The sequence below is a fragment of the Scatophagus argus genome, chromosome 10 (assembly GCF_020382885.2).
Source record: "Scatophagus argus isolate fScaArg1 chromosome 10, fScaArg1.pri, whole genome shotgun sequence".
Classification (NCBI taxonomy): Eukaryota; Metazoa; Chordata; class Actinopteri; family Scatophagidae; genus Scatophagus; species Scatophagus argus.
Genome location: NC_058502.1, coordinates 21748159 through 21771301, shown reverse-complemented (window position 1 = coordinate 21771301; position 23143 = coordinate 21748159). Strand labels below are relative to the sequence as shown.

Here is a 23143-nt window from a genome sequence, read left to right as displayed (position 1 = left end):
AGAACTTCAGATGAGCCAAACTGTAGGCCGCTGTGCGCTCTCCCTGAGATGAACTGATGACAGTGAACAATGTAAAATGTGTTTCAACAGCACTTTGGTTTTTCATAAAGTGACAAACTGCACTTCAGACCTTCTGTGTCTTGTTTATCTTCACCGGATATATGTAGTGTGACTCAAAATTTGTTCATTGTTTGCATTGACCAGTAGCAGGGACAATAGCAGTCACTATGTTTGTAATGAGTTTGTGTGTGTCCTTGTGCAGACTGTGGTGGCAGTGAGGGAAGAGGTTCCAGTTCTCCTTTATGAAGCTCATAAATAGAAGCCAAGTTAGATGATATTGTTTGGTCCTCTTGAGGAAGTTAAGAAAAAAATTATATAAAATAACCTTTGGTTATTCCCTTGCAATTTAGCAGTATTAAGAGATTTACATAAATTTCTCATATGATGGTTTGACAGTGATGCCTGACAGGTCTAGGAATAAGCAGGGAGATGGTGTCACTGGAATGTTGAGGTCAAGGTTGTTAGAGAGACTCTTGGTGACATCAACCAGTTGAGGTTAAGGTCAGTTGCTTATTGGTTGGTGTGGTAGATCTTTAAGATACACTGTCCACACTGTTTTTTATATACAGGTGGTCAAATCAAATCTGTGTGTCTGGACATCACCAGCCTATTAGCATGGGTTGCTGTGGTAATGATGTAGGTGTCAGCAGCTAAGTGGGTTGAAGTATATCATTTGCTTGTAAGCTGATCCTTTGCTCATATACTGTTCTTAACCAATCAGTCAATCAGATGTTTTGGTTCTATGAGAAGTGAAAACAGTAGTGGAGACAGTGGACATTTTTGTCCAGTTCCTCATTTCAACTGAAGTCCATCCATTGATTATTGCTGATGAAGACACTGGGTTGTAAAGTATCTTGATCCAGGTGCTTAAGTATCTGATACAATGGCAGACTGTTGTAATGGTGCAGAGGGATAGGTGTAATCTAACTGATCAAATCCGGCATCCAGTGGTACAATGAAGGGCAGTATGTTATTTTCTTCAGATTTATTCATCAAACTGAATAATAAATAAAAAGTGTTTCTGAGGAGTGATTTTGGTCAGGGTGTATCAGATGGTCGATGACTGTTTTTAATCTCAGAGACAGGGACCTGCTTTTTAGTAACACTGCACATTTTGTTGGATGCTGGTGAATAGTGAAGCTAGTGGAGCTAGTTTATGACCAACAACATTGTCATTTTCATGCCCAGAACCCGTGTCGTGAAAGTAGGAAACATAGGCACACAAATCCTTTAAAGGGAGAGGGAGATGAGACTGGTTGAATTCATGTTACACCCAAAACACACCTATGATTAAGTTAGAGACTAAATATAAACCTTGTTGTGCCTTTTGGTTTATTTTGCTCCCAGTTTATGTGCCATTTCACCAGTTTTCAAAATTGCAGTTGGACACTCCCTTAATGCACTTGCACCATGCACTTTGGACCATGTGCTATATATTTAGTTTAAAAAGGCCAGATAATGACTGTCTTCATATGTTTGGTTACTGAACCAGTGGTATTAGATTAGAAATTTGAGTGAGACTTTAAGAAAAGCTGGAGACGCATTGTTCTTCACCAAGCTGCTATGATTATTCTTTACACAACTAACTGTCACACAATCATTCACCAAGTCCTCATTCTGAATCAACAAAAAAGGTCTTTTGGCAGTATCTTTGACCACACTGACTGTTTGTCATATAAATGTTTAAGGTCTGGTTTGGTTTAGGCAACTAAATATTTGGTTAAAGTTAGGGAAAGATTGTGGTCACGGTTAAAAGAAAGCAGATAGATAGATGAGTCTCATAAAACATTACCATCTGAGGGAATGGTGCACACATAGTTTTAACGATGAGCTGTACCAACAGATAGATACACAGAACAAGATACTGTCAGGCAGAGTGGAATTAAAAGATCTTTTCAGCTTTGAGGGAACTGAAATGTAAATAAAGAAGAAAACTCTGTTTTGATGGTTGTTGTTTCAACAAGTAACAAATGAACCCAGGTCTATTCATAATCCATATTCTACCTTGTCCATTGTAGTTACTTGGATTGTAACTACACATGTATGCGCACAGTGAGGCAGTTTTGTGTTCATAAATGTAACTGTGTAGCATTATGTGTCTTTCCCAGATGAATCAGTTCACTCGTGGGGGGTCATGGAGTCCGCACTGCATCATTTTATAGATGCGGGATATTTGTTAAACCACAAATTGCACGTCTCTCTCAGGCTCAAAAGTTGTGGTCGAGCAAGGCCCTCAGCCATCACATGTCATGTATGTGAGGTCTCTACATGGATATCTAAAATACATGCTGCTGTCTGACTCCCTTGTTTCTGTCTTTGCAGCTTGTCTTTTCCGCTACAACATCCTGTCATTGGTTTACTTCCTCTACCTGCTGCTGCTGCCATGGTTCCTGTGTCCCAACAAACACACAATCCGGGGTAAGACCATATGTTATTGTAAGTTAGATTCCTCAGACTTGAAGTTGTGAAATAAATGTGATATAATGTAATCACGTTAACTTCAGGAAGCAGTTTGCTTGTGCTCTGCCCTGGGATCAACCTTCTTTGTTGTTCATTCCCACCCATGACTTGTTCGCACATGTTATGTTGTGATTTAAGGTTATATAAGTTTAAGGTTGTTAGGAAACTGTGAGTTGCAGTGTTGCAAACTGGGTATGTTGATGGAGTTTTTTTTATGTATATGTGTATTTAAGGTTTTTCAATGTGTATGTTGTTGTTTTTAATTTGGTTTTAATTTCAGAAAAGTTTAAACAAAGGAACAGTTAAAGAAGGGATCGCACCAGTGCTGAATGAGCAGGAGGAGCAACATTAAGCAGCAATAACCCCTAATGGGAGTCACTGCCATCATGACAAAAGCAATTCTGCTGTTTCTTGTTATGATAATTTTCTTCTTTAGAGTAGTCACTGGAGCTCACTATGTCTTTGTCTTGATTAACAGCTATTAAACTTAAGCATATGTGTTGGAAATGGAGCTACCCAAGCAATATGTGGTGTCTGGTCTGAGTGGGTATGTGACATTCAACACTAGGTACTTTAATCCTGCCTTGACAGCTTCAGAGAAGTACAGTATGTTGTCTTCACTGTTGATAGACAGATGGTTGGTCTTTGATGCTTGACAGTCAGTAAAAATTGAATCTTCCTCTATGAACACTATAAATGCTTACCACAGCCATGAAACACCCCGCTACATGTCTATATTAAAGATCAATCATGTAATTGCTTAAGGATGAACCATCAGTAATGTACAGGAATGAACTGTTCCTTAGCATGACTTTGAGCAAGAACAGTACTTCAATTCATGCCAAATCTACGGTATTTTAATCAAAATGTCTGATGTATTATGATGACCAGTCACAGCAATATATATGTATTCTGTTGAACTGTTGAATACTACACATTATGTGGTCATGTAGGAGCAGTATGTACCCTGTACGATACATACTCACTGAGAAACCTCTAGTTCAAGATTAGTAATGTGTGTTTCCACAGTGTTGAAATGAAAACTGCTCCCTCGTCAGCTGACATTGTGATCTTTAGTACCATTTGCTAGTAGGGAAAAAGTCAGATGTCCTCCATTACACTCCCCTCTTTTCTGTCTCTCCTCTGACAGACTTCCTGATCTGGTAATCAAAACGTTTACAGATGCTTTTATTTTGGTGGAAGAGTAAAGAGAGAGAGAAGGGGGGCAAGAAAGAACAAGGGGGAGTACCTCGAAGGGAAAACCCATTGGCCTGCCAAGACCATGACACATGCACACACATGTTCACACACACACACACAAAAAAAAACCAAAAAACAGAGAGCTGTGTAAGCTGAGCATGGAAAAAAATGAAGTGACTAATATGAAGCAGCACTGTCAGGCTCTAAGAAGAGACAGTTTAAGCTGAGCAGAGCTGGATTCTTCCACAACTGGCATCAGTTCAAATATTCAATTATGCCCTTACGCACTACATACATCATGTACAAGACAACTATACTTTCTTGTCCTTTTAGAAGGGGACTAGTATTTTTCAGTTCTGAGGGGATGTCTCTCCAAAACTTTGGTGTGGAGCAACACATCTCTACAAGCACTGGTCAGATTGTTCCCAAAGTCTGGACTTTTGTAGTCCCCAAAGGAGAATTCTCTGTAAACTCAGTGATGATGTCACTTTTTTTGTTTTTTTTTTTTAAGTCGTTTCACATTAAAATATGTTTCACCAACAGTTTGAAATGCTATCAGAAAAACTAATTGTCACTTTCCTAATATTTTATATTTGGTACCAGTGTTTGACTGACGCCTCAACCCCTGCCAGATTTCCAGTCTACTTCATTGCAGTTTATTCATTCAGTTCAGTTTAATTTTATTTATATACCACCTTATACAATCAAAATTGTTTCTAGGTGCTTTACAGAAACCCAGAACCTGAACCCCTGAGCAAGCAGACAGTGGCAAGGAAAAAGTCCCTTTTAACAGGAAGAAACCTTGAGCAGGACCCGGCTCACAAGGGAGAACCATCCTGCTGATAGTCGGCTGGGTGAAGGGGGGGGGGGGAGGGGTAGACAGGACAGAGAGGATGAAAGAGAGACAGATAATATATATTCATGCACGGCCCACTGAAGACTTCCTGATGTTGAGTTTTATTAAACTGTAATGTGTGGAATGGGCACCTTTGGGTGTATGTGGAAGGTTGCATTTGTTATACATTTTACTGAGTTGTGTATTTACATTATCCCAAAGGTTATATGTTATTCACAGTACTGGTGTGAACAATTTGTGATCTGCCTGTTTCTATACCTTAAATCAGCGAACGTGACTAAACATGACTAAAGCTTACATACATATGTATGACATACATATACATACATCAGACTGATCCAATCCTACATCAATATTGGGTTTCGATCCAGACATAGTTCACTCACTGGATATCAAACTGGATCCACTTTCCGGTCCAGATAACACAGGCTTATATTTTTATATCTCCACCGGCTACACAGGGCTTGTAGCCCGGGATGCTAACACTATTGCATCATTATCACTTGTCCACAGCAAGCAAACTGGTTTTTTGGCTTATGAAATGCCTCATGCGGTTATCCGATTGGGCAAGTGAAAAACAAATGTGATGTAATGATCTAAAAATAAAGCATGCACTGTGTCTGAAGCAGAGCTATTCCAGCAGAGCTACATGTGTGAGTTACTGAACAGCAACTGATTATAAAAATCTGACATACTGGACACTATACAAGTTAACTGCCATTCCAGTGTTATTGCATCCCCTTCAGAAGCTTTGTAATCCAGTCTTAAAATGCAGTGTCTTTTTGAAGACTTTGTAAAATGAATTCATGATGATAAATGCAACACTGCGTGTCTTATATAATTATATGTCCATTTTTTCATCTTCAGAACAGTTATTATTGTTAGCCATCCATGATTTTTCCGCCTTTTTAAACTTAAATATTACAGTGCGGTAATATTTAAGTAACGGGAACTTCAACAAGGCACATTTCTACAGTGGATAGACTGAGCTTTATACATGCAGCTCCAAGGCTAAAATGTTTTGTATTTATTGAGAGACCCTAGAAACAGGAGCTACATACTGGGCAATTAATTTCCAAAAGGTGGTGGAATGTAAGTTTGAAAGAAATTGAGGCAGCACGGGCAAAAAAAAATCCAGAAATAGAAGACGAGAACCCAAAATCAAATCGGGCAAAAAGGGTTAAGGCTTAAAACAGAATACAGATATAAGATACAAGGCTACAAAGAAATAGTACGACAAATTAACAATCTAGCAAAGAACAAAGGAAGTGAAGTATTTTTTATGGTGGATGGCTGATGAGGGTTGATGTGATGTGGCTAGTGTGTGTTGAGGTGTGAGGAAAGTCCAAGGGCATCTGGTGGATAGATGGAGAATAGCACTGAAGAGCCTGGGAAAACAGAAGTGTGTCTGGACAGGAGGGACAGGAAGACAGCTGTGACTGTAAACTTCACTGTTTTATAGAATTCATATTCTAAGTCATAAATGGTGGATCTTGTTGCAAAGCAATGACACTAAGTGGGCATTTTTCAGTGTCAGGTCAATCCATGCAGCCAAACAAAGCAACGGGGCTAGACAGATAGGCACTCCAAAAAGGCAGGTACGTGGACACACAGTGGGCAGGTAAAACAGAAAGCAGGGTATTGTGCACAATGGGCAGCCTGTCTGGAGAACAGGTGACTGGTGTATACCAGAGAGGCTTATAGAGGAATCAAGGGCTTGTGTATAGTCAGATGAAGAACAGATAACTTGGAAAACGGCATAAAGAGCTTAACCTTCCGACTTTCTGTCACTGTGATACATAACAGTTGGAGGCCTCACAAGACAGTGTATATACAGAGTGTTAATAAAAGAGTAAAGCTGCTTTTGTTGCATGTATCAAGATTCAGAGCCAGTTGGAACACAACAACTGCTTAAGTGCTGGATGCCTCGCTCATTTTTCATACAAGATCGTAGTGCAGAGGGATGAGGGCGTCTGCTTGATGTAGAAGGTATTAGTTTGCCAACTCGTAACCCATTATCATTTTATCAGATGATGGAATATCAAGACCGTGTTACTTCAGTAGCCCTGGCAAGAATCTTTCAACGTATCGCGATACGGGTTACGATTCAGTTTCTTGGGATGCTATGGCCTTGCTTCTTTCTCTAGAGTTGACAAAACATTGGGGTAAAAGAGTCAGACAGCTGAAGACAGATTACAACACTGCTATCTAAACTGGGGATTTAAATGCAATGTAAATGAACCACAGCCACTAATCGTTAGTGTTTTGAAAATTGATGCAGTATCACAAAACATAATATATACGTAATTTATACCTGTTTTCTTCATTTAAGTTGATGGTTTAGTTGAAATATCATATAGAGGTGAATCTTTTGACAAAGCTGTACGTTACCAGGAACATAAGAACAATCACACAACAATCAGGCAACTTCAAAATCCCATACAGTTAAAAAAAAACCTGTAGATTTCTTTTTAGATGTGCATGTAACAGAATGCAGCAGTTTGTAGCAGTTTCTTATGTTAAGTTTCCAGTGTAAATTTAACAGCTGTGACAACAGTGTGATGTACAAATCCAGAGTGCAGAGGAAGTGCACAGAGTTTTGGTGCTGGTTGAGTTTTAGTGAGGAGGCAGTTGATGAAATTATATAAATATAATAGGCCAATAGGGTCAATCTGTGCAATGTCATTGTGATGTGCACAATACACTTTTAAATTATTTCTTTATATTGTGTATACGTGAGTTGAGTGTGTAAGTGTGTGTTTCTTTCTTTTATACTTAAGCACCATTTCAGGTAGTGTACCTGAATTTCATTGTGTGTAACATGCAATAACCATAAAGGAAGCTTATCTAAAAAGAAATTGTGCTTCCTTGTACACTATAATACTATACTATATAACATTTTTTTTCAAATGTAATCCGGTTAGTTAGTTAGTTATTTTCTGCAATCTGATTATATGATTTATTGCACCTGAAGAACAAAAGACAGAAGGAAGAACTCACACAGGCACACATTCAGTTTAAACATGATTTCAAAGTTCTCCTGCATTTGAGTGGATGAGGTCAAATGAACCAAAACATATTTTCATCAGATGTTTGGAGATCTGATGAAAATATGTTTTCCATCAGATGTTTGGAGATCTCAGTTGCTAATTTTACTTCAAGTGTGAGTCTCAGCGATTTGGTTAATTATTGCTCCATAAAGGAAATAGCTTGAGATGAATTATCTTTGAGCTGTGTTTGATTTGTGTCTCAGCTTATGACATTCAGCTGATTGCTCATTGCAGCTCAGCTCCAAGAGGCTTTAAATTAGGATGTTCTGGGTCCATGAACTTCTGAAAACAAGTTTCATCATGTTTTTCTGCAGTTTGTAGTCATACCTTTGCTGCCTTCTCTTTTCTCAAAAGGAAAAAAAAAGATAGTCATATGACACTTTGCAAAAACAGAGACATGAACACAACAAAAAAATAGTCATACACACTGGCATTTTTACAGGCTAAAGACCCATATGTTCAGTTAAATCCATAAAACCATCCTCTACCACACGCACACACACACATGCACACAAGGAGCTGTGTGTTGGGGTGTGAGGGTGATTTCCACCCGGAGAGGGTTGGGCTGGAAATACAAACAGTGGCAGCCAGTGGAAGCTGCACCTCTGTGACCCCTCACACTGTGTCCTCAGGCAGCAGCAGGAGCAGCAGCTTTGAGCCAAGTGCAGAAATGTCCTGTATGTACATTGTGCTTATTATGATTTATCTCCTTCACTGCTGTTCAGAAATGAAACTATTATTCGCTTCATTATATAGTTCATCAGTCAACTGAGAGAAAATTGATTAGCAGCTGTAGTATTAATCAGCTTTTTCCGAGCAAAAAATGCCAAACGTGACCTAATTTCAGCTTCTTAACTGTGAAGATTTGCTGCGTGGTCATGGTAAACTGAAAATCTTTGGGTTTTCTCATGTTTGTCAGACAAAACAAGACATTTGTGTGTTCTTAGTGACAGCTTGTGGGAGATAATTGTTATTCTCAGTGTATAGGCTTGTGGCATGTATGTAAAACATGCCACAGCTGCCACAGTGAGTTGACTGGCTTATTTATGAGGCTGCTGAAAACCTCTTAACTGTGCGTCTACAGGCAACCTGTCACAGGTTTCATCGCAACTATATTGTGGATACACACCTCACCCTATTAAACCCAACACTGCATCTCTACACTACTGTGTTCCACCAGTGGGTGCTTGACATGACATTTAGTATTCCCAGCTGACTGAATAATGTGTGCTTCCTTAAATTAACAAGGACAGGGGAATGCAGCTCTGACATACTGTAGCTGATGACTGTAGTGACTTCACAGCAGTGAAGTCAAGCTCAGAACTGACACCTGCAGTTCGTATTACATGTTCATATTCCCATAATTTCCTCAGGCTGTCTGAGATGGTGAGAGTCAGCAGTCTGCTCAGTGCTCTTCACAGAAACATAACAGAAGACTGTGTAAGACATGCATGTGCCGTGGAGTTACGTTTACTGAGGTGTATTTTTTTTTTTTTAATAACATTTTCAATATTTTTTCCAAGTTGCACTTTTATTACACGTTTTATTTATAATTCTGACATTAAACTTTAGAAGTATAAACATGAATTGGTTGGTCGTTATGAGGAATAAAAGCACAATGTGTCACAGTTGTCTCGATGGACTGGGGTGCAGCTGCACTCCCTTTCAAGGGCTTTCATTATGTTTCACTATGATGAGTCACAACACCAGTCCAGTCCAATTATAGTTCATAGAAATAAATATATTTTCCCCTGCGCTTCCTAGTCTCCTAGCTGATGAACAGTGTGTTGAAATAAATGTTGTATTTGACTGTACATTGATCTTTGCTTCCTTAAGTTTAATCTTCTTCTCTTGTCCCTCTCGTCTCTCTGTCTTCCAGGTCACACAGGACGGTATATCAGAGCAGTATTCTGTACCAGTCTACTATTTGTACTGTCTCATGTCTGCTTCCAGACAGTACTATACACATATCCTCCTCTCAACATCGCCATAGGTGATAACTGTTCTCAATGGGACACTGTAACCAGACATATAGGACTGTCCAGGTATGTAACTGGTGTTTGGTTATGTGTAGCACCATACCACGGTCGCTGTCGCTGATGGTGTAAATTTGATGCTCATGTAGTTTTTCAAGTAATATAAAACAGGAGCAGATCAATCTTATTTGCCTCCAGCAGGGAAAATGAAAATAAATCAAGAAAGCACTCAGAAAAACAGGAATTGCAGCATTATTGTGTACAACGTAATTGTAAACCCTGAGTAAAATGTTAAGAGTCAGTCAATAAGGTTTTCAGTTGCTTCTTCATGCGGTTGAGAATGTTTGTCCCGCTTTGACCTTTTTACATATGGACGTGTGTGTTTCATAGGCTTCCCTTGGACAATCCTTGGAGTGTGATACGCCTTCTGTGTCCTGACCTGGGTGTGTGCGTGGTTTCCTTGGTAACAGTCATCCTTTGCAGTCGATTGGTCAGGAACAGAGAAATGGTGGCTGCCGCCAACATTACATCGGTGAGTCACGGTGTGTGTGTGTGTGTGTGTGTTTGCATTGCAAGAGTGAGGGGGTGAAGGGGTCACTGTGATGATATAGTATTTGTTAAATATACCTTTTCTATACCTTTGAACACTTTATGATGATGTTTTACTCAAGTGCCACCCTTGGGACAAAAAGGCATTAAGACAAGGAGATACTGTAAATGTCCATCATAACAGGAAAATCATCATGAAATTTGCTGAGCTGATCAATACTCTCAACAGGAATACTGTTTTTCTGTTTTTATTTCGATTCATCCTCTGTCCCTTTTGTCATCACACAAGCTAGTTTATAAAAATGTAGGGCAGTGAGGAGATAAGCATATACGATGATACCAGTGTGCATGTACGAATGTTGGACCTGTTCAAACCTTAGAATTTTAGAGCAACTAAATCAATGTTGCTGTGTAATCAGGAGCCATAATCAAATCATATATCCTGTTGTACAGTATCACTACAGTGGCAGTAATATAATACAGTTAGCTAACATGCTGTGTCTGGACTGAACTCTCTTGAAGTGTCTGACTTTTAATTTTGGCATCAAAAATAAAATTTGGCATTAAAAACAAAATCTTAACAAGAAAACATTTGTGTTGGCAAAAATTGTATTAGCACTGAAACAAATATCAGCATTGAAAAAAGAAATTAATTGGAACAAATTCATTTTGTTTCCTTTTTTCAGTTCAGATTCTGTTTTCAGTGCCAATTGTTATTTTCAATGCCAAACATTAAAGTCACTCTTCTGACCCTGTACTGCTAGACCTACAGTGTATGAGATGGGTTTGTGTGATATTCCTGTCTCAGCAATAAGAAATATGAGATCTTTGCCACCTGTTACTGTTCATCATGACTGAGGGGACTTGGGGGCAGCCTTGGCCTAGAGGCTTGAGAAGCAGCTAGTGACCGGAGGGTCGCCGGCTCGATTCGATTGTGGTGGAGTGATTGATCAATGCCCCCCCCCCATTAGTTGGCCAATGTGCCCTTGAGCAAAGCACTTAACCCCGCCAACTGCTCCCTGGGCACCTGGCATGGAAGCCCACTGCTCCTGTGTGTTTAACTGCCTGTGTGTGTGTGTGTGTGTGTGTTTCAATCAGTAATGGGTTACATGCAGAGGAAGAGTTTCGTTTGAAGTGGAAGTTTTGAAGAGTGTTTTGCTGGTGCTTCTGTATACTGTTCGCTCATAGGGCTATTAGATTACCCTGCATGTGCACGTATGTCTATCTGCAGTTGTTGGAACAATTAGGAAGAGGGGTTTCTGTGGTTATCCTCAGTCAGACCTAAGTTGTAATTATGTGATTAAACCCAATTACCGGAGTATTTCATCTGTAACCTTTCATATTGTCGAGTGACAGCAGACTAGAGCACCCACACACTGCATTCCTAGTACCTTCGAAAATATACAAAAATTTGTACCATGACGGTTTGAGGCTGGTTTGCTGTCCTCAGCCTGAGAAGCACAGCTTCATACTGCTGGAAGATCTGCAGAGAACTCCCTTTAAATTTATCCAAATCCAAATTCTTTTATTGTTTGTCCCCCAAACCCTGATGCTGGACTGGACAGCTCACAGTCTATGCTGAGATGATTAAGTTCTCTTTAAGACTCCTCTTCTCTGTCATTCACGAACAACTCATTATCGAACCTACTGCAAAAGTAAAAAATGTGAAATTGAATTGCACTTTTCATTCCCAGGATGTGATTTAGCAACATTACGGATAATGAAACCATGCTTAACAAAGGGGTCTTTACACTGAATGTAGTGCAAGATGATGAATGAATTGAAAGATAAAATTCACTCTTTCAGGTTATTATTAGGATTATTTGGGAATGAAAAAACTCATTAAGATAATAAAAGCTTTATTTGGCATCATGATCTGCAGTGCATCAGTAGTGTCCGGTGATGCTGGTGGCTGCGACTGCGGACTTTGGTCCTCATTTCCAAACTGTCTCACAAATAAGTCCTGTTGACATTCTCATCGTGTTGTAGGCCGAAAGTATTTCAACTAACATTGATACGACTGATAAAAATACTTTACATGTATCTTTTTTTCATGCTTTCAGCTGATGTCATTGGATATCGCCTAATAACATGACAGGTTTCCTTTCAAACTGACTCAGTTTAAAGAGTTTTTCCCAGTTCTTCCAATTAGAAGCTACTATTAGCTCTTTGGTGTCGTTTAATGTGCAATTGTACTACGCTTTTGTCCCTCTCCCACTTTAGCTAGAAGATGATCCAGCAGATGAAACCACAGATGATGAGGAGCACAGTGAGGAGGAAGAGGCTTCAGGAGATGAAGATGAGGGAGAGAGGTCGTTACCTGGTGACCCTGAAGAGGAGGTTTCCACAGCGACCAGAGCCAAGCAGCTGGCTGAGCGTCTGAAGGCCACAGCCCGTAAAGTCCTGCGGGACCTGGGGAGAATCTTAGCCATCAGCCTGCTGGCTCTGGCTGGTAGGATCAGTGTAACAACTTTACCCTCTCAGGTTTCCACACCATCTTTAGCACACAAAGAACAAGCTGAAAAGATGTGAGCACAGACTAGACAGCGGTGTCCGGTTCAGGCTACTTCAATTCAATTCAGTTCAATTTATCTAGCGTCAAAATCACGACACATCAGTTATCTCATGACACTTTCCAGTTAGAGCAGGTCTAGACCAAACTCTTTAATTAGATTTTTAGAGAGACCCAACAAAACCCCCGAGAGCAAGCGTTTGACGACAGTGGCGAGGATTTGTTATGTCAGGCTGTTTACATCCATCACTGAAAACCTGATTCAGTGTTTACTGACCACTATTCTGAAATGACAACCCAGAAAATCCTGTCGCACTGAAGGAGACGTGTGTTTGATTTTCATTGCCACAGAGACAGTCATGATATCAGAAGGTGGTTCAAGTTCAGCGTGTTATGCAAATGATGAGAGTGACAACCAATAATGTGACTGTCCAGTACAAGTGATTTACTGCGATGGTAATATCCTGTTCAGACACATCCATTGAACAGTCACATAGCTTGAACTGTGTCTGGATGAGACAAGATGGGAAAGGATGTGTGCTGCTCTTTATTGAAGATGGAAAATGATACTAATCATTTGAAAATATTTCAGATCGGGTATAAATCATTATTATGCATGCACATTTAATCCAACCAGTCTGTAAGTATAGAGGCTGAAGCAACCTGTTTTATTCTGATCTTTTTCTTGAAATATTTTTGACTTTTTTTTTTTTTTTTTTCCAAAAATTAGGACTTTGTTCTTGAAAAGTTATGACGGAATTCTCAAAACAGCTTACAGTCATGATGCATCACTCCTGTGTTCTCCTCCTAGGCATCACACTGCCATCCGCCTTCTCAGCCATCTACTTCCTGCTTTTCATCGGCGTGTGCACGTGGTGGGCGTGCCACCTTCCCATCAGTCACCTGGGTTTCAATGCGCTGTGCGTGATGGTGGGCTTCTTCACTTCTGGTCACATGGTTTGCCTGTACTTGTACCAGAGTCTGATGGCCCAGGCCCTGTTCCCCCCACACAGTCTTTGGGCCAGGTAAGCAAACTGTACGTGAAACCATTCACATTTTTCAATCCAAATCATGCACAGGCCTTCTCCATCAGGTTGGGATCTGGAAAATGTTCAAAATGTGACAGCTGGGGGGAGCTTGCTTCTGATTGGAAGACCCGTTCCTTTGTGTGTGGGTGTGTGGCGGTGGTGTTGGCGGGGAGGGGGAATTGGTCTGTAATGTTTAGGTGGGTGGTGTGTGTCAACCCCAGAACACTGTATTGGAAACAGATGATTCATTTTACTCACTTCACCTATCAGTGGCTTTAATGTTGCGGCTGATGTATTTCACTCCCATTTTATAGGGTTGCCTCTGTGCCAATGAAGTGAAAGGAAACAGCCGAAGGAGTGTGAGAGAATGCAAGAGTTTAGAGATAAAGAAAAAGAAAACGGCAAATGAGTGTGTGAGTCAGAGCAGAGGAATGTGAGGAGAGTGAATTCTGGACAGGCATGTGTGGAATGACTAGCCAGCAGCTGATGCTACACCAACTCACCTCACCTCCATGGCTTGACTGAAAGGTGAACGAGCAGGGCAGCATTCCACTGCTGCCTTTGACCTCTGTGTGATTACCGGGGTTGTCTCCGGGTCAGTATCACTTAACACTGCTGTTCATCAGTCAGTCTGACCTTTGCCAAAGGAGGATACCCAGCTGTCAGCACACTGGGTGTGTGTGTGCGTTTTTGTTCTTATACTCTGGTTAACTTGTGTTATTTATGACTCATAGAAAAAGGAAAAACCTTTTTCCTAATTCCGCACAACTAGTTTGGTCAAACTTAAAAACAAAAGTTTTTAATGTTTTTTTGGTTTTTGAGTGTTCTGGAGGCTACATGTAGCAGATGTCTTGAGAAATGTGTTTCAGTGTGTTTGTTGTTATATCCAGTGGTGGAAAGAGCACTATAATTTAACGCTGGCATCAGACTACAGGAGTGTTGGGGGCGATTTAATTGAGATCAGCAAGAAACGGGAGAGAAATTTAGTCTGGGATCTTGGTCTGTAGCGATGTTTGGCACAGATTGTCCTGTGTAATGTGGGTTTGCAGAACCAGTTTTAACTCTGTCAGGCTGCTAACAAGCTCAGAGATGCGTGGATAATTTCAAACGATTTTGATGTTCATTTCACCTGCTGTTATAAGAACTGAATCGAAAATGCCCCCCTGCTGACAAAGGAAGTCAAAAGAACAGACAGAAAAAGAGAGGGACAAACAGAAAGGGGGGGCAGTTGGTGTGTGTGTGTGTGTGCAGCAGAGGTGTAGGTGTGTGTGTGAAAAAAAGCATTTAAAGCAGATTAAAGTAGTTAAGCACAAAATAATGTTCCCACCACAGTTACACTATTATTCTGCGTGAAACACTGAACAGACACCACTGTCCTCTTTTTCCAAGCACCATGTCTTTTTTATTTACCTTTCTGTATTTTATTTTTTATATTATATTACATTTTGTTACATCCTTAATTAAAAATAAAACATATATTGTTATGATATGAGATTTTGATCACACTGCCCTAAGTGCACAGTATAACCTGTCCAGGCCTTTCTGGTCCCACTAAATCTTCAAAACCATTTGAGCTGAATGAGCTCCCGTGTCCACATAACATTTTCGTCTGGCAGAAAAGCATTGGCAGCGTTTTTTGGGAACTCTTGGATGACATGCTTGTGCCTTGAGAGAAAATAACGCTACCTGTCAGTGTAGAGATTTTGTCCTGCTCACAGACTACGATCCCTGGCCTGCAGTGCAGCTGCTCACCTGCTTTCTCCTGACACTTGGCGAGTGAAGGTACACATTTAGAACACGTATCTGTTACAGTGTGTCAGATGAGTGCGGAGAGGCGCCGCATGGAGCTCTGCCCTCGTGCAGCCGCAGACTATATATATATATATATATATATTGATCTCCAAAAATACTCTAAAAAGTTAAAAACTTGTTGCAGCATCACTTTGGCATCCACAGTTCCTGACTACCAATCCATCTATTTTCTAAAGGTTTGATGAGTGCAACAAGGAACCAGACTAAACACCGTCTAAGATGGCAGTCCTGTGTGCCAGTTGGCCTAACCTTACACAAAGTCAGCTAAAAGGTTTTACATTCTCAACACTCAAACACAGTGCTTTCCCAACCAGGGAGACGCTGCTATAAATCAAGAAGCCTCAGGAAGCCAGCAGGTCTCCTCATGTGAACTGAAACAAAACAACTTGTCCAATAGCTTAATCTTTTTTGTTGCTGGGAAATCGCTCCCGGGTGCTCAGAGGAGAAATCACAGAAATAATACTCCAAGTGCTGGCTGTGCTCAGTGTATGCTGCCAGCATATGATTCGGTCTAATCATCTTTTTCATTCAAAATAAAGAGAGAGATTTTGGTTTTTATTATCTCTTCTTGTTTTTGTCGTCAATATCACATGCTAATGATGTCTGCTGGCTTGTTGTCGTCTCCTCCTAGTCGTGGAAAAGAAGGTTGTTGTCATTAACATATTTTTAGACATAATTTCTGTTAATGAGCACTAAATGTCTTTAGTTCCACCTGTGTTTTTCCTGTTTTGACAGGTAAATACACCCATCATAAAATCTCCTTTTAGCTGTGTGGCTGACATTTTAAGAACAACTACAACTCCTGTTCAGCTGGTGTGTTAAGACAGCAAAGTAATGCAATTTTGACTACAAGGACATACAGTAAAGCAGCTGATGGAAAAACCAGTGCAATATTGGTAATAATCGCAAAGGAACAGTTCACAGATTTTATGCGTTATGTCAAATTAAGATTCTGGTGGGTCAAGTATTTGAATTAGGACTTGTTTTGTACTTTTCTTGCTTTTGTGCCTTTATTGGATAGGGAGCTGCAGATACTCTGGGAGTATGTTTGCATGAGAACTTGCTTTTCAGGGTAAGATTGGACTGTGGCTAAGGACTCAGCCTTACGTATGTGGTGCATGGGCAGTACCAAGTGAACTACCAGGGTGTTCCGAATTAGGACATGGTTTTATGAAGGGCAGGGTAGATGGATGGATGGATGGATGGATGGATAGATAGATAGATAGAGCCCAGGTCCTCTACCAGAGTGCTGGGAGGCTGAGGGCTCTGCACAGTATCTTAGCTGTTCCTAGGACTGCGCTCTTGTGGACAGAGACCACTGATGTTGTACCTGGAATCTGCTGGAGCCACACAGTTTGGGGGTCAAAGGCCCCAGTGCTCTGATTACCACTGGCACCACTGTTGCCTTTACTCTCCGCATCTTTTCTAGCTCCTCTTCCAGCCCTTGGTACTTTTTGAGCTTCTCGTGTTTCTTCCTCTTGGGATTGCTACATCTATCACAGCTGCTATTTTCTGCTGTTTGTTGACCAACATATTGTCTGGCTGGTTAGCCATCACCAGTTCCTCAGTCTGGATCTCGATGTCTTACAGGATCTTAGCTTGTTGAAATTGAGGACTGAGGATGGGACTGGACTTTCATCAACAAAAGTAAAAAATGCAAGCAGGAAAAAACAAATAAACACAGTGTGAGAAGGGAAGAATATTTTAGATGACACAATGTTTAGGGTAGAGCATGATTTATGTCAGGGTTACATGTTGTTATATACTGTTACATTCTGTTGAATCTATTCTCATTAGACAGCTAAATTCAATGTTTACCACACCACTGCTGTAATTCTTTAAGAACCTTGAGCATGACCTGGACATATTGTATTTCAGCTTCATAGTGTTGGAGAAGTATCAGCTCATTATTCCAAATCTATTTTTAGATGTAGCTGCTAATTTGTCATATCAAATGTGTCACTATCTTGTTACAGTGTTGACTGCAGGCCTTTCCAGGCTTGGGCTTTGGGCTCTGTGGTTTCTTATCAGTGAAATCAACGTGTGAAACATAAAAATAACTATGAAATGAATCATAAATTCTGTGGTTTGAGCTGCACAGGGGCCACATTTGAAACAGTACAGCTGTTATTAGCAGGGTTTCCCTCCAACCTTTTTTTTTTTATGGAAAGAAGTTAAACAACAGCCCGGAAGGCAACTGTAACATGTGATAATATATATATAGTTTCTACGGTGTTGAACTGGATTTTCAATCACATTTGAAATGTTTTAAGTGAAACAAGTTAGTCTACTAGAGCATTATACTCAACATGGATTCGTTTCTTTACTCGTCCAATATTTACTTATATTCAAAATTTTCAGATTGATTTCTCAGATTTTTCTTTGGTGAAAACATAGATATTGGCTGTACAGATGTCAGCCCTCTCTTGAATAGAATGAATGACACTTTGCTCACAAAAACTCAACCGAGATCAAAAACCCTTTCAAGGCGTCTCTCTAGAAATCATGACTCGGTTTACTCACGATAATCCACAAGCCTGTTTGTGAGCAGAAGGAACTATTTTCTTTCCCTGGAGAAACATGCATCAATTTATGGATAAGAGGTTAATGAAATAAGCTAACTAAGGACAGCATTAATTTAAAAAAAAAAAAAAAAACTTTTTGAAACACTTAGATCAACCCACTAATGTGGGTGGAATAGAAAAAGACAAAGAGAAAGACAGCGCTCTGCTGTCCGACTCCTTCGAAAGCGCCGCTGCACTCATCCCTGTCCTTGTCCCTGTCTCAGTGCTATGTCCTTGCAACTGTGCGAACAAAGCTGGCAGTTTTGAGTCAGATGAGATCACATTGATTCCTTGATGGCCCCAAATGACAGACAGAGAGAGCACTCTTCACAGCTTCTACATCCACAGTCTTAATAATCGCAGCACAACATAAGCTTTTCTGAATTCTCTGTTTCTTTAATTCTCTTTTCCAGACTCTTTGGTCTGAAGGATATCATCATACCAGGAAACTGCTCTGCACCCTATGACTTCAACCTTAATGCCGATCATGACTGGCCAATTTATGTCAACCCAGGAATACTGTTCCTGCTCTATATCACCATAGTAACTGTTCTCAAGACCGGATATCATGGAACACCTAAACAGGTATCTGCTCCTATCGCTTTATTGGTTCTGAGTTACATAGCAGAGCTTTGTTTGGATAGATTGGTAATTGCTTTATGGGCAAGATGGCGCAGATGTGTGGCAGCATGGTGTGAGCCACTCTTTTCCAGATGTTTGCTAATTTAAATCACTTTGTTGCCAGTTTTCACATATTTAAGTAAAGTAAAGGTGTATCAGTGCTTGTATTTAGTCAGCAGCCTTCATCTGAGGACTCTGATGGAAATAAAAATGGTTTAAAAAAGTAAGACAGTGAAAGAAATACCAATTTGGTCTTAGAACCTTAACTTAGATGTGGTAAATAATATAAAGAAAAATCCAGCCTGAATTCATGTTGATGTATACAGATACATTTCTGAAAATCTTGCTGGTTTTAAATGCTTTTTTACAACTTTTTTATAGATTTAAAAAATAACAAATACAAAATAACTTTACAATGAATATCTAATATAGCCTGCTCTGCCCAGTTCAGCCCTTTTTCACACGATTGGCAGGGGATTTAAAAGGATTACAAGAAAATTTAAAATGTTACACTGTAGTGACTTGGAAAGAATATCCATCATGACCCTGTAGCCAATCAAAACTTCTGCTCAATGATTGCCGCTTTTTTTAGTTAAAAATTAAAACTATTATTTTGGATATGTGTTTGTTCTCAGATTTACCAGGCTGAGGGGGAGCAGGACAAAAGAGAAGAGTTAAAGGAGGAGATGATGGAGTTAAGGTCATGGGATCAACAGAAAGACAACTGTGAAGATGACACACAGGTAAATATTTATGTCTCTTGTATTTAGTCAGCAGCCTTCATCTGAGGACTTTGATGGAAATAAAAATGGTTTTGTAGGAAAAAAAAAAGATTTCTCAAAGTAAGACAGTGAAAGAAATACCAATTTGGTCTTAGAACCTTAACTTAGATGTAGTAAATAATATAATTCATGTTGATGTACACGGAGAGCTTAAGAGTTTTCACATTACTGAAAATGTTGCTGGTTTTAAATGTTTTTACAACTTTTTATGGATTTCAAAAATAATAATAAAAATATAGCCTGCTCTGCCCAGTTCAGCCCCTTTTCACACGATTTGCAGGGGATCTAAGAGGATTACAAGAAGATTTAAAATGTTACACTGCGGTGACAGTGGAAAAGCATCTGTCATAACTCTGTAGCCAATCAAAACCTCTGCTCAATGATTGCAGCTTTTTTTGTTTAAAAAAAAACCTGTTAATTTGGATATGTGTTTGTTTAGCAGGCTGAGGGGGAGCAGAACAAAAGAGAAGAGTTAAAGGAGGAGAAGGTGGAGTTAAGGTCATGGAATCAACAGAAAGACAACTGTGAAGATGACACACAGGTAAATATTTATCTATGTCACCTTCTCATTATGGTTCAGTATGGACTTTTACAGTCCAGTGCCCAAGAAATACATTTCAAAAGTGTTCATTTTAGCAAGGCACACTCTTCCACTCATACTTTTGTCTAAATATTCTCCCACATTTTTCTAAACTGCTGGTTGGTCAACTGATATTAGATCTGCTCATTAATTCAACTGTCAGTGCAGAACATTGAGAGGTGTTTGTCGTTCTACATTCCAGCTTTTTACCACAGCAACCAAGCCAATTTGGCCTGGTGAAATATGGTCTGACTGCAACAATTGACTTGACATAAAAAGACAAATAACTTCAGATAGCTACAGGGGATTTTTAGCTTAAACCTTCTTATCTACTATAATGGCAAGTCTGTGTAGAAACTGCATTTATATCAATTCATTTGCTACTCTTTCAGCTTATGCTCCTGTCTGTGGAAACAGAAAGCAGCAGAGGAGAGACTGTGGCTGCAGAGGGTCAGCCGGATCTGGGTATGAAATGAAAGACATTTATATCACAAAGACAGTATGTGTGTATGTCATTTCAAAGAAATATTGAACAGACAAAATCTTATCAGGGATTAGATGATTTCTAATAAAGCTGACAATGTGGAGGAATTCACTGAAAGTCGAAATGACTATGAAAGCACAAGATTGCCAATTAGTCATGACTAGTTGTTCTCTCCTTCAAAATTCAACAATATAATCCTAATATAAGAAATATATAAATGTGATTTAAATCAGCTGCCAGCTTTGAATAAAAATGCTTTGTGTTTGTACTCCCACCTGTGTGCTAGCAGGTGTGAATCCAGACTTTTTTTGACCGGGGTGGCCCATTGGAGCACTGACTTATTCAGGGGTGGCATAAAGTACATGCACGTGTACAAACACGTCCAAATAGCCTTAACTTAGAATTTCTCATATTCACTTTAATAACTTTAATAACATAACAGGATCTCACTGTTTCTTTTATTCTTGTTTTTAATTTTTATTTTTTTACGTTCATTTTCCTGACACTTCCAAAGCAACTTACACTAAGTGCATTTAAAAATAAAAATCTTCTAAAAGAAAAGATATACAAAAGAATATAAATACCTAAAGAAAACAATGCAGATTCAAAAACACTATAGGATTTCACTTTAGGTTTAGGGGTTAGGGTGCCACCCCGGCCACCCCAGGCCACCCTTCTGGACACACAATATCACACAGACAGGCATTTCAATGTCAGAAAAATACCAAAGAGTAATAAATTAAACATTATTACATGTGGCATTGATTGGTGCTCTGTACCTTTATTTGTTGAAATAATACTTAAATAAAAAAATAAAATGAGCAACTGAAGATTAGATTAGCTTTGCCTTTCAGTTAACACTGAATTCACTCAAGTTAATCGCTGAGACTGAAGAACACAGTGACATGACTACAAAAGAAGTGTGACGGGTGAAGAAACCAGTCAGACCATCAGACACGTTAGAAGCAAGGCTGCCAAATACATCAAGAGCCAAGCTGCAATAAACTAGCACACTCCTTTAAAGCTTATTTCAGAAGACAAAATTAGAAAATCAGATGGAATGATGCGGAACACCTCAGATCTCTCGATGATCTTGCTCAGTTGGTTTGTTTCTATAATATGTTGTGAATTCTAAGATGATTATTTTTGGCAGGTGTTAGTGGCGCCCCCAGTGGCCAACCGAGTGAAAGTCCATTTTTCCTGTTGGGAAAGGTGGTCATGCAGCAGAGCTATGTCTGTGCTCTCATAGCCATGATGGTAACTATTGGAATGAACCACAATTTTATACAATTGTAACATTTCAGCCTATCCTTCCAGTTAACACAAATGAACTTAATTCATGACGATCACAAACTGGTTTCAGCACTTTGTTTCCTCATGTTGATAGTTCCTTTCAAGCTATTGTAACAGCTCACCAAACAGAATCACATTGTGGACCTTACAGACCGGATCCTGCTCTCACATGCTGTTTCCGTATTGTTCAGGTCTGGAGCATCACGTACCACAGCTGGCTGACATTTGTGCTGCTGCTGTGGGCTTGTCTTATCTGGATCCTGCGTGCCAGGTATTGTTAACACCTGATAAACAACCTAATTGTCTTTAAATGTGACAGTTTAAATTGATTCTTGGTGAATATGCTGATTAATTCTTGCATATGTTGCTTGCATTGTGTCAGTGGTTGGTCTTGTTAAACTATTAAAGTTTTTAAGTGATGTCAGCCCAGTTGTGAAGATCTTCCATGACATATTATGACTTTCCCCACACTACTGTGCTGCTTCAGGTTTTTGACATGAGTTCTATTCACTGCCTCTCTTCGCAGACGACATGCGGCCACACTGTGCTCTCCATTCATCCTGCTCTATGGCCTGGCTCTTTGCTGTCTGCAGTATGTCTGGGCCATGGAGCTTCAGCCTGAACTGCCCACCACTGTGGGAACCATGAGCCTCAGACAGCTGGGACTGGACAGGGCCCAGTACCCCTGTCTAAGACTGGGGGCAATGGTAAGATGAGAGTAAAGACAATGTGTGACTGGATCATGAAGTTAAACTTGTTACCTATTATGACATTGTGCTTGATATTTATGATTAACTATAAGCCTTCATAACCGACTCCTGGCGATGAAAATGTCTTTTGGATGCTGGAACATGTCCATGAAGTAGAGTGATACAAATCAGATATAGTAGGGCTCCTCTCTCCACTATGAGGCAGTAAGGCTCCTTACTTGTTGACAAAATATCATGTGTTGAACTCCTGGCTGTACCACATTACATGGCATGTCACAGCCAGATTCAGTACATATTCCTTCACACAGCACGAGGACTAGAGCCAGATTCCCAAACAGAGATAAGCTCTACGTAACCTGAGTTAGACAAAAAGTTATTCTACTTAATTCAGTTATTGATCCTGTTATTGTACTGACACTGGTCTGTTTGACTAATATTTTCTCACATATATCATTGTTAATACTTACAGACAGAGTGCTCTCTCAAAGAATGTTCCAACTTCAGCAGCAGAAAACCCAAATGTCTCTCGATTGTTCAGAAAGCCAATGAGCTCTTCATGTTTTCATTTGTATTTTTCCATGCGTCTCTTTTTTTATCTCTTTCTCT

General features: G+C 39.8%; 1 protein-coding gene across 3 annotated transcripts in view; it reads left to right on the top strand.

Moving 5' to 3' along the window:
- Positions 1 to 23143, top strand: part of piezo1 (piezo-type mechanosensitive ion channel component 1) — an 82731-nt gene that overhangs the window by 20997 nt on the left and 38591 nt on the right. The window contains exons 2-13 of one of the 3 annotated variants that reach the window (XM_046401171.1): positions 2383 to 2478; positions 9506 to 9671; positions 9993 to 10134; positions 12375 to 12603; positions 13475 to 13688; positions 18481 to 18652; positions 19324 to 19431; positions 19913 to 20011; positions 20443 to 20515; positions 21688 to 21791; positions 22019 to 22098; positions 22354 to 22534. In XM_046401171.1, the coding sequence (XP_046257127.1) occupies positions 2383 to 2478; positions 9506 to 9671; positions 9993 to 10134; positions 12375 to 12603; positions 13475 to 13688; positions 18481 to 18652; positions 19324 to 19431; positions 19913 to 20011; positions 20443 to 20515; positions 21688 to 21791; positions 22019 to 22098; positions 22354 to 22534 (1664 nt within the window). Of the gene's footprint in view, positions 1 to 2382; positions 2479 to 9505; positions 9672 to 9992; positions 10135 to 12374; positions 12604 to 13474; positions 13689 to 18480; positions 18653 to 19323; positions 19432 to 19909; positions 20012 to 20442; positions 20516 to 21687; positions 21792 to 22018; positions 22099 to 22353; positions 22535 to 23143 lie in introns of all 3 variants that reach the window. The other 2 variants (XM_046401170.1, XM_046401172.1) reach the window with 2 other exon arrangements.